Raw genomic sequence first — 13,723 nt, 5'->3', positions numbered from 1 at the left:
AGGGCAGCCCTGGTCCCCCCTCCCCGCACTCCGGCTTTGTTCAGCGATCCATTCGGCTGCATTCAGCTCGCTAAATAAACACGAGGAGCAAACCTGCGGCACTCATCCCAGCCCGCCGCTGGGTAATGTATGCAATTACGCTAATCTGCGAACAAGGCTGCCAGTGGAAACCAAATACGAGAACGTCAGCATTCCTGACGAACGTGCCACGCTGCAGCCCGGCACAACAAGGAAAAGCTCCTTAACATACCAAATGGGGCTTGGGATGGCGAGGGCTTTCGCTTGCCTCCGCTCCAGGAAGGAGTCACGGCCACCACCCTGCAAGCCAACCTCGTGAGGAGCTCAACAACGAGGCCAAGGGGCCAGAGCCTTCTCGTATCTACGCGGAATATCCCAGCTTCCGAAGAAAGAAAAGGCTCTTGGCTGCAGGAAATGAAACTGAGATTGGGATAGAGATTAGACTGCAGCCCCAGGTTAAGTGGAGTAGGTCTGCCATGAGTGCTACCTACAGATCGGCCATATAGTGCACGAACCACTGAAGGGGCATCACTTGCCTCCTTACCAAGCTGACCGCTAGGCTTTGTTGCTTATCCCAAACCACAGCTGTCGGGACCTGGCAAGGTGTCCTCCGATGAAACCCGTCCCATTGCCTCTCCAGGTCCTCAGCCAGATCCAAAACTTCGCCTTCTCCCGTATCTTAACCACCCCCACCAGACAACACAGCCAGGCTCTTCCAGCAATTGTAAAGATGTCCTTGATTCAGCAGCCCTGCTCCCAATTTCTTTTTTTCCACGAAATAAAAAAAAGCAACGTTTTCTGCTCATAAAAGACCAGTGGATCATTGGTGGTGTACTGGCATATCAAAGGCTTACAGTGAAACAAAGCCCACAAAGTTAAAAATCCTCACGGTGCATTTACAAGACTGTCGAAGATGGTCAGTGTAAAGGAGCAATAGGCTCTTCCATTTTCCATGACTGCGGAGAATATGCAATGCAAGATCCTACAGCTTTTCACTGAAAGAACTACTGTGATAGCCACTACCTATCTGATTAAACACCATTTACTATCAGTTTAAACACAAACCTATGCCCTATATCGGGAATGACTCAGATTAAACAACATGTTAAACTCAAAAGATAAATACTACACCTGAGGAAGTTACTAGGCAGTTAACACCTTTTCACCACAAAAATATGCTCATTAACTTGGGCCGACAATGAGGCTGCCTGAGAAACTGAAGGAAACTTATCTGTACTTCTTTCCTAGTTACAAACAGAAATCAGCCACCAGAATGAAAAAAAAAAAAAAAGGAAGAGGAACAAATACACAAGAAGTTTCCAAACCTTTTCATCTTGTAAAGTCTCCCTGCGCTAAAAAAATTATTAATAACGAAGTTTCCATAAACCACAAATTTTGCATTGAGACTTAAACACATCAGTAATATTTATGTTGCATTAACGCCTGACTTATACCAGTCCAAAAGAAAACTTCCAGCGTGAAAACTGAAAAGGAAAAACAAACAAACAAAGCCCTCAGCGCCCTGCCCCGCTTTCAGTCTCCGAGGAAGGGGCAGCGACCCGGGCCACAGGACGCTGACCGCGGCGGCGTTCCCAGCAGGTTCCACAGGGGCTCCGCCAAGCCTGGCGGGGCCGGGGGTGCTCGATTCACCTCCCGGGGAGCCCCCGAGTCCCCCAGCTCCAGCGCCCGGCAGCAGCCGTGCCCGCACGGCAGCGCTGCCCCAGGACAGCCCGCCCTTCCCGGCCGCGGCAGCAGCTGTCAGCCGCGCACCCAGCCCGCTCCGCAGCTCCCCCGGACTCGCCGCCGCCTCGCCGCTGTCCCAGGAGCCGCCCCCGGGACGCGCGGGCTCCCCGCGGGGAACGCTCGCTTCCTCCCGCTGCCCCGCCACCCAGCAGTGTCGCAACTCGGCCCGGGGCCCCGCTCAGCCCCGCGCCCGCCGCGTCCCCCGGTGTCCCCCGGCCGCGCAGGTGGCACCGCGCCGTCCCCGTGCCTCGCATACCTGTTCGCCGCCGCGTCGCCAGGTGGGCTCCTTGAGAAAAAGCGAGAGAAAGTGCTGTGCCAGGAGGGGCCGGCCCGCCGCCGGCTGCCCCCGCCGGACATCCCCGGGACCGGACCGGACCGGACCGGACCGGACGGGAGACGCTGCCAGCAGCCGCCCGGCACCGAGTCCCCGCGGCTGCGGCGGCGGCGAGCGCGTCCCTCCGCCCCGGGGAGGAGCCGCCGCTCCGCGCCCCCGCCCCTGCCCTGCTGCCGGCGGGGCGGGCCGGCAGAGCCGCGCTCGGAGGCGGGGGGTGGCTGTGGCGGCGGCAGGAGGAGAGCGGGGAGCCCCCTCCGCGCCCCGGCAGGCGGGAGGGCCCGGCCCCTGCCCTCCCGAGCGCCTGGGGCCGCGGAGGGAGGCGAAGGTCGCGGAGGGGGAGGGCCCGCCGTCCCCGCGCCGGGATGCTGGCGCGTTGTCTTTGGTTCTTTGGTTCGGGTTTGTTGCTTTTTTTTTTTTTTTTTTTTAAGTTAATGGGTCATAATTAGTGCGAACAAAGAGAAAAGATCAGAGGTTAAAAAAAAAAAAAAAAAAAAAAAAGAAAACCCACAAAAAACCCAAAAAGAACAAACCACCAAAACAAACCAAGAACAAACCTCTGAAGAAAAAGGTTAAGCAGCCTTGAGACTCTACAATCCCAACTGACTGCAAACGCCAGCGCCAGCCTACAGCTTTGTAAGTCGGGCCAGCTTGGAGATCCTGCACTCGTTTGTCCATGCAAAGTCAGGAACTGGCTTCACGCTGTCCTGGGCACAGCGTGGCTGCCACAGCATCTGTGCCTGCTGCCGAGCGCTGTAAACATTGGCATCGAACAAAGGTACGCGGCAGCAGCGGCTGCGGCTTCAGCTCTTCCTCTCTCTGCCACTCGAGGGTAAGTTCAGACCACGCTTGCTGATGAAAAGTGGCTTGGAAAAAAGGGGCTCCCCTGTTTTTTAAAAAGTTTACTTCTTAGAAAGGAGTTTGGTACTTATTTGTTTGGTTTTGGGCTTTTCAATACCAAACCCTTCATTTTTCTCCCTCTGAGAGTTGTGGCCACTCTTGACTTGACATCAAACTATACCTACAGATGACCTTGCCATTGCAACAGCACAGTGACAAATACTATCCTCATTTTATAGATCGAGGTGATGCACGAAACCTTAATGATTCACTGAGTGTGAGCTACTGGTAAAATAGACAGCCTTGATGCAAGGATTTTAAATTCAGAACCACACTTTATCATCTTTGTGAGCATGTCTGCTGTTCTTTGTGACTGCTTCCACCTTACACCTTTCTATCAGCTCCTTTTTGTTTTGTGCCATCTCTCAGAACTGTGGAATGGTTGAGGTTGGAAAGGACCTTAGGAAGTCACCTGGTCCATCCCCTACTCAACCAGGACCACGTGGAGCAGATTGCCCTGGACTCTGTCCTGATGGTTTTTGAATATCTCCAACTCCAAGGTCTCTGGGTAACCTGTGCCAGTGATCTCTCTTCTGTAAAGTGTTTTCCATTTGTTCACTTTCGTCCATATCCAAACCTCTTTCTTAACCACTGTGTCATTGTGACAGGCAGATACGAAGCTGGTATTCTAGGCCCATCTGCAGAGCAGCAGCAATAAAGCAGCCTAAAAAAACCTTACTGTCTGCTTTTCTGTCCTCAGCTATGAACAAATCTTTAAGAAATGTGCAAACAGTTCTGCTTTGTATAATCCAAGTCTCATACAGCTTTGATGTGGAAGTTAAAAACACAGACACAGCTGGATATTGGACATGCACTTAAAATTTTAACCAGTCAGAATTGGGACTAGCTGGTTGGATCACAGGTTACAAAAAGTAGCTTTCTCACGGAATAGAAACCAGTCACAAACCTTATTCAGGGGACCAGCACTTAGTACACAAGGTTCTGTCCAGACACAGAGCAGACAATTCTCTCAGTGATACAGATGTCTCAGGCTTTGCACAAAGCCATGGAATGTTTAATTCCAGAACAGTATAGAGGAAAACAAGAAGCCACATTTTGAGAGAACCTACACATAGTCGCCATTTCTCACAAAAATGGCAGCGGGGGTTAAAACTGCAAAATCTAACAGCAGCTCCCAATGGAGCATTATAGAGAAGACACTCCTTCTGACATTCAAAATAGAAGTAATTAGGCTCCAAAACCAAATTAGAAAAGTGGCAATTTATTAGGACTGCACTAACAGGCTGCAGGGAGGCTTAGGCTCTCCGTGACTGTTTATTACTTTAATTCTTTGCCACATACATCTCACAGCTTCCCTACCTATTGCCTAAGATCTAATCCCTGAATAGCAAGGTAGCAAACCTGAATATAATAATTAGCATTTATAAAGCATCCTGTGTCTTCAAAGGCTTTAAGCATTAATTAATCCTCGTAATCACCTCAGGATGTAGTTAAGTATAATATGGTGAGTGGTTTGCACACAGACACAGGCGATCAGAACACCTTACTGCATCCAAAGGCTGTCCACACATGCCCAGAGGGGCATCACAAGACAGCACGAAGCATTACCAGTGCTCTGCTTGTCCAAGAACAAAGAGTCAACCTAATCAGAAATGCTAATCCCAAACAGTAACATTTTGTGCTCAAATCTGTTCCTCCTTTCTTCACTGCATCTAAAAGCAGATAATACAGGAATGTACCAAAGGACAGTTCTATTGCAGGCAAATAACAAAAATATTAAAAACTAATCAACATACTAAAACTATATCAAGATAAAAGAACATGGCACAGGTTAGAGAATCCCTTTCTGGCTTTTTTTTTTGTACTCTGGACTAATTGAGTATCACATGACCGAAGAGTAAATAGTTTTGACACATTTAAAATAATAAAAGGGCAAATTTAGCCACCTACACTTCCAGCAAAGGGGGGAAAGGGAAGCTTTTACCCAGAGCTGCAGTATCTGCCATGTGGCAGGTGGCCTCACACATGAGCACAGCTGCCAGCATTAACAGCAGCACCAACATGTGCAAGTCAAAACAGATGGGACAAACAGGTTCCTTTCTGCCTCAGATTAAAGTGCTCACATGTGGCCCACATGAAGTAATACAGCAACACCAAAGGCAGGGAGAAACCATTAAAACACAGTTGCAGAGGGATAGAATTGCACAGAAGAGGAAAATGTCAAGCAGGGGCTCTCAATAACTTTTTTCATAATTCATTTTGCCCAGAGTGTCACTTGAATGTCGAGTAAGAGAGGGGAGGGTGCTGTGCCTATTCCACATCCACTTAATTTTTCTACTCCAATTCTGATTATAATGCTTGTGCAGAAGTGAAACCTTCCCCTTCTCCTTGCTGATTTGGAGTGAGCAGATGGTGAAATTTTAATTGTGGTTTTTGTATTTCCTCCTTTTTATGGGTTCTTAAAATCTTGAGTCAAATCTTTTGTTTTGTTTGGATACCCAAAAGGAAAGCAAATTTCCATCATGCTGGTTTAGGAGTAGCCCGCCTTTCACACCCTTCTTTTAAAACTTTCCTGATACATTAAAGTAATAACTAGGGGAGAAATGTAGTCTTAAAACCTCCAAATGAAACATTTTGCCCGCAAGCACAGTTCACACAAATATTAAATGAAAACAATATCCTCAAACTGTTTCCATTGTTGGACCACAACAATAATAACTGGACCATAACAATAATAAGCTTTGAGATGCAACTCTGCTATGGAAAAGCAAAGTTCAGTTTTCCATTTCATACATGTTAATGCATTTATCTATCAAAATATTTTATAGAGCTCTACTACTTTTTCTTGCTAATAAGCACTCCCAGTTTCCAGGCTCTTACAGATCATGTCTGCAGGTAGATGTGGCACAAATAGCAACAGTATTTTAAAAATGAACAGGCCCTTACATATCTTTTTCCTTTCCAGTCTATAATCTATTATGGCAAGGTTTTTAATAGTGCCGTGAGACCACGAATTAATAAATACACATATAGAAGTCATGGTATGTAATATTTCCTAGCCATTTTTCACAATGCTAGTTGTCCAGATGTTGAAACAAATACAGATGACTTTCAAATCTCTAATCTATACTTTAAAATTAAGGCAAGCAACAGAATGGAAGAGTTTGGTCTTGGCTATGTTATTATACAGATGAAGGATGTTAGCAAGGATTTCTAGGATTATTTTCTATCTAGCCATGACCTCCTGCTGTAAAGTATGTGCTGTGCAACTTCCAGCAATCCTCATCCTTTAACTGTAAACACACAGTCCCTCCATTTGATTTACTGAAAATGGTTTAAAAGACAGCCACATGGTCAACTGCTATTGTTCAAATGCCTTAATGTCTGCAGAAGACAGCTGGAAATTACTCATGGGGTTAAACAGCAGCTTCTGAGACCTGTAACTGTGTTCTTTATTATTTTGGTTAAGATTTATACACAGTGCTACCTATGGCCAAAGTTCAGTCTAGGAATTAAAATCTTTAAATCATCTTTTTGGAAAGCTTCTTCTGTTTGTTTTCCACTCTTTTTGGTTTTCACTTGTAAATTTGTGACATCTACACCTACCCAGTAGCAAAAGTGCTAAAAGGGGAAACTAACTGAAGTACAAAACAAGAAACTGCCAACCCACCTACAGAATCTTTTTAAAAGCAGACTTTCGCTGCACCTGGCCACGGAACAAAAAGCACTCAGAAGCCTCATACTGCGGTGGGATGTACGTACCTAATTCCAAAAGATTTGACAACTTTCAGCTGATTAGAACAGCTTGTCTGGGAAGCTCCCAAGATGTTTTTGACAGCACCTCCTATCAATTCAACTTGTGTGAATCCAAAATAAAGATTAAGCTCACTTGTCTTCTTACCAAGTTAATGACTACAAACCACCCTACCCTAACTGGAGCTCAGGAAAGTCTGCACTTAGCGTAATGAGGTCTCTGTAAAACCATCCTGCTCTGAGTCTGCTCACCTGCTAAGACAATCTGTCTATTCACCATCAGCCTTCCACAAAACACTGTGGTTAAAAAAAGTGCTTCAGTAAGCTGTAAGTCTAACATATATTGTAGATAGTGTAAAAAGCAGCACAAATGATTCAGTATTCATAAGAATGCATGAGCTTTCAAAAGAGGTGTCTTACATGCAAATAAAAAAATCCATGAAATACATTACCAGCTACTTATACATTGTAATTAATTTAACACTTTTCCACCAAGAATGTCTTTTGAATATCAGATGTGTGGTTAAAAATGAATACACACCCTTTCTAATACACCTTTTACACACCTTTTCACCTACAAATATACGCACTTTCAAATATAAAATCAAATAACTATTCTAATGGGCTTACCACATTTCCATGCATGTCCACAAAAGGACATTTTTCAATTTGCAGCTTACTAGGCAGTTTTGAATTGTGGTACAAGTCTATGTACAGTAAATTTAAGCCTCTGGACAGCAGACTTGCCTTTCTTAACTACCTTGCAAAGATTTCCTAAAACAGGTCCCTGGACCCCAAGGCTTGCTAGAACCACTGACTACAGACACACCAATGCTGCCCCTTGTCTTTCCTGCTGGATTTCACAACACAGAATATTTTTTAACCCAATGTTCTGGACTCTTTATAAAATATAATTTAAAATGTTTGAAAATTAGGATGTGTATATATAAAGTAACTCCTTAACACATTCATACTGAGTGGATGTGTAAGCATATTCTGAAAGGAGAATCATCTTTAGTGTCTGGAGAAATATGCTGCAAAATATTCTGTATATAAAAATGACTCTAAGTACACCAGTCTCTAACAAGCAGAATTCTTATGGATTAAGCCAAACAGGATCATAAAAGCTTTTGGCTGCTAATGTTGCAGAATCCCATCTGGTTTCATGAAACAACTTATTTTCCTCTCCATTTAAGCTCCCAGTAAGAAATAAATTAAAAAAAAAAAAAAAAAAAAGAGAGAGAGAAAACAAAGAAGAGACCTTTTCTTATGTATGCAAATTATATCCATAAGTTATTCCAAATGGAGAAAATACTTCAATCTTATTACAGAACAAACAGAAAAACAGAGTCTAATTCTTGGCACTCAAGTTCCACATAACAGTAAACAGTCTGTGTAACACACAGAAAAAGGGTAAGAAAGAAATCTCAAAGAAATCTCAAAGGACAAGTTTGTAAGAATTCAAGTGACTGTTGATTGGACTTTGCCTGGTTAGCTGGGTAAGTAACAGCAGAACTGACCCCTCCCACACACTCATTTGTTTCGTGTTTTTTTTTTTTTTTCTTTTTAAGCCCAACACAACAAAACCTTTAATAAAGGAAAGAAGATTTCTTTTAATACCCCAGAACAAAAATTCTGAGTAATCCATGTTTCTTCACTCAAACATGGATTAAAGTCAAGGCAGAAAAGCTTTTTTAGCAAAGTCAACACCATCACAAGGAAAATTCTGGCAAATGGGGATATGAGTCTGCAACAGTCTTTTTATCTGATGTTGTTCTTTAGAAATATTTTCTGTATTTAGTGGACAGCTCTGGTCCAATAAAATACGACTGAGAAAGGGGTTTCTCTACAATGGAAGATGGTATTTAGAGAATGCATTTAGTGTAGTTCATAAATAGTAGAGGTACTCTGTGCTTTCCAGTTTTCAGGGTGTGCTGAACTGCTGCTGAAAATAAAGGCTCATGTTATCTCTGTGGTAAATCAATTCTCTGGATAAAGCTGTAATTTTTCTTTATATTAGGAACTGATTGAAGTATTCCTATTTAGTCTGATGCCAGTATCAAGCAACCTGTCATTCACTTCACAAGTCAGGCATTGCTGCAGCCTTTAAGAAATCACACAGACAATTTGTATTCTTCATAAATTAAGGACTTACTTAAATGCATTACCTGACATGATGACAGAACACACACCTCAAGGAAAACATGAGACTTATTACCCACAAAAAGAGGGGGGTTTTAATGCTTTTTTTAATCATTTCATGACAGAGTAGACAGAGAACTAAGTAGTACTTTAACAGTTATGGAATGGGTAAAAAGGAAATTTGGTACTTAAAAATATTCCTACAACCTGAACAATTTGATTTTACCTATATGTCTTTTAATTTCCAGGAACTGTAAAGCTACAACATAACTTTATAATATTAGTAGTATATGTACCTATAACAGTAGTGGTAAATCAGCACTGAAGTGGCTGTTCTGCAATTGTTTTCTAACATAATAGTGATTGATCTTATTTTATAATGGTACCAAAGAAAGAAATAGCAAGACTGAAAAATACAGCAATACTTTCTAACCACTAGATTGGATTAGTTTATAGATCAATTTAGCCTGCTTTGAAACTGCTGCCAAAACTTTTTTTGAGCATCAACTTGCTTTTGCTTTAAAGCTCAGCAGAGGACTTAGAAAACAATTATGCATAGGTTCCAGGCATCTCAAAAATGGAGTAACACTTCCCTGTTGAAAACTACCTAAGGATGTAAAAGACCGCCTTGAAAAAGGAGGCTGAAGAGGGAATAAAAAAACGGATTACAAGAGAAAAGCACCACTTTCTCAGCAGAAACATTCCACCCTTGAAAAGAAACCTTTCACCAATCCTTACTCCTCTGAAGCAAGAATTGATGACTGGCCAACAACATCACCTCAATGTTCAACTGGGTCCAAGATGCTTTAATGTAATCCACTGATGATGTAATACATGAGGATCAAATTCCTCAGAATATTGCTATCACTGAAAACAACATCCACTTTCTGGTTCATTGATTCCATTTGTTACTCATTACACCAATTTTTAGACACTTTTATCCTTTTTACTTTACACTAATAAATGTTGGTGGATAAGAATAAAACAAAGAGAGATTTACTTACAGAGTGATAGAAAAAGAATGATAGAAGAAAAAAAAAAGATTGCAAAGTTATTTTCCTTGTAATATCTTTAAATCTGTGTGATCATAAATACAGAAGATGCCAAGAACAGCAGTGATGCCTGACAGACTATTTTATTATTGACATAAAGATTTTAATATTTATTATTATTTACTCATGACTGCCTGTTTTTCACAAGTGACATTATGCCATTTCCTTCAAGTTGTAAGTGTTACCCCTTAATCCCTGTCCAATCGTTATATCCTGTATTTGTGCAACAAACTTTCCCAGTTCCAAGTGAAGCACACTACAAACTTGTATTTTTCCCTAAATATTTAATTGGCATTATTCTTGGGGGACCTTGGCTTGTGGAGACCTCTTGCCAAGTTCTGCTGTTCTTTCACATGGTTCTAATCCCATGGTTTGCAAACTTTAGGATTTTTTCCCTCTTAGGTTTGTACAGGCATGCCTCCACTTGTGCATTAATTGAGGTCAAGAGGGTATTTTAAAGATAATCCTCACTAACTGTACTTTTGTTTACATGGCAGAGTTGGCTGGGAGGACACAAACTGAATTCTTTTTTGGATCAAATTACACCTCAAAGCCAAGAGTGCACAGCGTGCTCCAAGGACTAAGAAGCCCTTGGAAAGGCTCATGCTGAAGGAAACTGAGGCCACACAGATTAGGATATCAGGCTCGCAGCACCAGCTCTCTTTACTCTGTAAAAGCAGTTTGATAGTCTCTATTGCCAAGCATTCACCTCAGTCATTTATCATGGTTACCTCACTGAGCCTCATGAGGCTTAAGTTTCTTTAGTATTCACTAGCATGACTCCATCCCAAACAAATTTCCTCCACACATCCCAATTTCCTTGATTTTTAAAATCTTTCCTTACTGTCTTTCCTTCCCTTTATTGAGAACTATTAGGCAACTCTTCAGCAAACTAAATTTGGTTCAGTAACTATTTTGCTAGGCCTTCAATCTACTTACTAATCTTCAAAGACAACGTTGTTTGCCAAAAGACTGCCTAGTGTGAAGTTGCTAAATTTACACTTCCTTTACTACACAAGTTACTCTGTTCTTCAAAGGTGCTCCCTGAATCCCAGAGAAATTACAAACACCCCCTTTCGAGCTGGTGGCCTGAGTAATATGACTGTAATACAATTAAGTTCATCTCCTGGGAAACAGTTTGGGGAACACAAGATCATTTAATGGTAGACAGACATTAAGAGCCTAGCTTTCATTTCAAGGATTTATTTTGAAAAACAGTAGTGGGAGGGGGTTTCATGCTGCCATTAGGAAAGTAGGAAAAGCAAACACGGCTGATTTGCATGGTGAGATCCTGACATGCACTGAAGGAGAACAGTACATTATCACATACATGCTGTACTTGTGAGAGCAAGAATTTCATATGGCCAGGAAAATTCAACCAATTAAGTGGTAAATCCAACTGACTGAACAGTGGCAAATTAATTACCAAATGCTGGTTCACACAAACACAGATGCTTCCCTAATGTAACTTACTGTGACAGGAGCTACAGAATCTTGAACTAAAGGATGGTTACAAAATATTACTAAAAACACTTGGCATTTGTTACAAGAGAGCATTTAAAGTTCCGAATTTAGATTAGCTACTACACACAATGTTAGTTTTGCATAGTAACAATGCATTTTTAAATTTAAGTAGTGAAAAAGATAATAAAAAAGGATCAGGGCATAAAAAATTAACCTTTGAAAACAAACTTTCCTGACCCTTCTGAAAGAGGAGCGTTGGAGACTTTCTTGGTAGTAACCTTTTCTGCTTTTATAGTGCTTCTGTGACCTTCTCCCATTATCTATTTTGTTACTCAAAAAAAAAAAAAAAAAAAAAAAAAAAAAAAAAAAAAAAAAAAAAAAACAACCCACCTAAAACCCAAACAACAGGGAAGGGAGCTGCAAAGTTTCACTAGCAGAATACTCAGCTAAATTTAAAAGAAGCAGACCAAAAAGTTGAGGATTAAGATTTGTAAGGATTTCTGTAAAACGGGAATGAGGCAGGCCAGAAAGAATGAAATAAATGGATGACAGGAATTAATAATAAAAAGAGTGTTTTTCCAACCAAGAAAAACTTTAAAAACAAATAAAACTTTAAACAAACAAACAAAACCTCTCCCCAGCCCCACCCCTTTTGAGATTAAACACCATTTCTTGGCTTAATAAATGTTTGCTTTTAAGGACAAGCATTTTGAATCAGCATTACTTTTACTTCTTATTACCAACAAAATAATATTTCCTACTTAAAGCTCCTAAGAGATAAGCTGCTTTCTAAAACAGTTGCACAGCTGTTTTACAGAAGCTCTAAAGTGCAACGTTACCATTCCACTATTACCACATCAGAATGCCTGTTTGCAGACAACTAAGCTGAGCTGTTATGTCTGGTCTTTTACAGCAGCTTATCTTTCATATTAGCAAATAAAACACCCCAAGGAAATTACAGTTAGAAGGCTGAGATTAAAAGGAGGCTCCATTACATTTACATCCTCACACTTAGAACTGCCCTTGCTTCATGTGAAATTGCCCAGGAGTGTTGAGGCCACGCAGGCTCTCAGCACAGCTGCAAGCAGTAGTTAAACACAAGGTTCCCATGGACTGGTGCTCTCAGTACAGCTAGGAAAATCAGGATTTACACATTTACCTGATAGCTCTCTCCTCAGTGAAGAGACCTAGAAGGCAACACATTGTATGTGAAAACAATGCACCATATTTCAGCTGAAAATGCTAGTCTTAAGCCTGACCTGGCATATTTAAAGGAAATTAATAAATATGTAGGTGGGCAGCAGGCATAGAAGCAAGAGCACAAAACACTGAGCACAAAACACTGAGTGGGGTGTAAAGACCAAATTCCCTGAGTCTCTTTTGGTCACACTGCTGCCCTTCCAGTTACCACTTAATGCACACACCTATAGTAACATGGATCAATAAAAGGAATATTCCCTTGTTTGCTTTGTTCCTCAGGCACAAAGAACTTGTTAATGCAAACTGTCTTGGAGCACTCAGATAGAATTCATTCATTACTTTAGCATCCTAAATGTAATGGGAGAATGGCATGAAAGTCTGACAGCCACAAAAACCAACTCCAAAGCAGCCTTTTTGCACAGATGCATGAGGATTTTGTGCAATATAGCATCCTTGTACCAACAAAATTTGACATTTTTAGAGCAACTCAGGGCTCCAGCACCTGTGAATGTTAGTGACTTATTCCTGTACACTAAGGAGAGGTGAACATGCAGAGATGCCCTCAGGAGGTTTTATGTTCACAGAATGATCACAAATGTTCCAAAAGTAGGAGATAACTAATGGTTGAAGCAGTAATGGGGGGGGGGGGGGGGGGAATAAAAATCCAGCATTTTACTAATAGAACTGTTCCTATTTCCATTCCTTTCAACAGGTCTTCATTCAGACTAGTCGCCTCAGAGGGGAGGAACAGAAAGAAATGCTGCAGAACAAAATCAAACACCAAAAAATCAAGAAGGGGAACAATAATAAAAGTACAAAACTAACTGCTGTTTTCAAAAAGCACTAACTAACCACATTAGAGAGCAAAAAATACAACATATTAGAGTATTTCCCTCAGATCTGGGGATGCAAGAACAAAGCAGTAGGTTCAAACAGCTTCCCATGACAGTAAAGGCAATCCATGGGATAAATATAGCACTTTATGTAATTTAAAATAAACAAACAAAAAATTATCAGAAAACCATCAAGATCCATACCATTCAAGGAAGGCAGAAATGCAGACGGATTCTATGTAAGAACTTAAATTTTCTTTGGTAGGAAAGAAACTGTTAACTTAAAACTAAATGTTTCATTTAAATAAGACATATAAGTGAATCAC

The 13,723-nt window shown here is 41.6% G+C and overlaps 1 protein-coding gene across 1 annotated transcript in view; it reads right to left on the bottom strand.

Annotated features, from left to right (window-relative positions):
- CRYBG3 (crystallin beta-gamma domain containing 3) overlaps positions 1 to 2,214 on the bottom strand; it is a 79,721-nt gene extending 77,507 nt beyond the window's left edge. The window contains exon 1 of the mRNA XM_068180475.1: positions 2,018 to 2,214. Coding sequence (XP_068036576.1) covers positions 2,018 to 2,118 — 101 coding nt within the window. The 5' untranslated portion in view covers positions 2,119 to 2,214. The remainder of the gene's footprint in view (positions 1 to 2,017) is intronic.
- Between the last annotated feature and the right edge of the window lie 11,509 nt (positions 2,215 to 13,723).

Source organism: Anomalospiza imberbis, chromosome 2 (assembly GCF_031753505.1).
Source record: "Anomalospiza imberbis isolate Cuckoo-Finch-1a 21T00152 chromosome 2, ASM3175350v1, whole genome shotgun sequence".
NCBI lineage: Eukaryota > Metazoa > Chordata > Aves > Passeriformes > Viduidae > Anomalospiza > Anomalospiza imberbis.
Note: the sequence above shows the minus strand (reverse complement) of the source record. Positions and strands in the feature narration are given on the sequence as shown.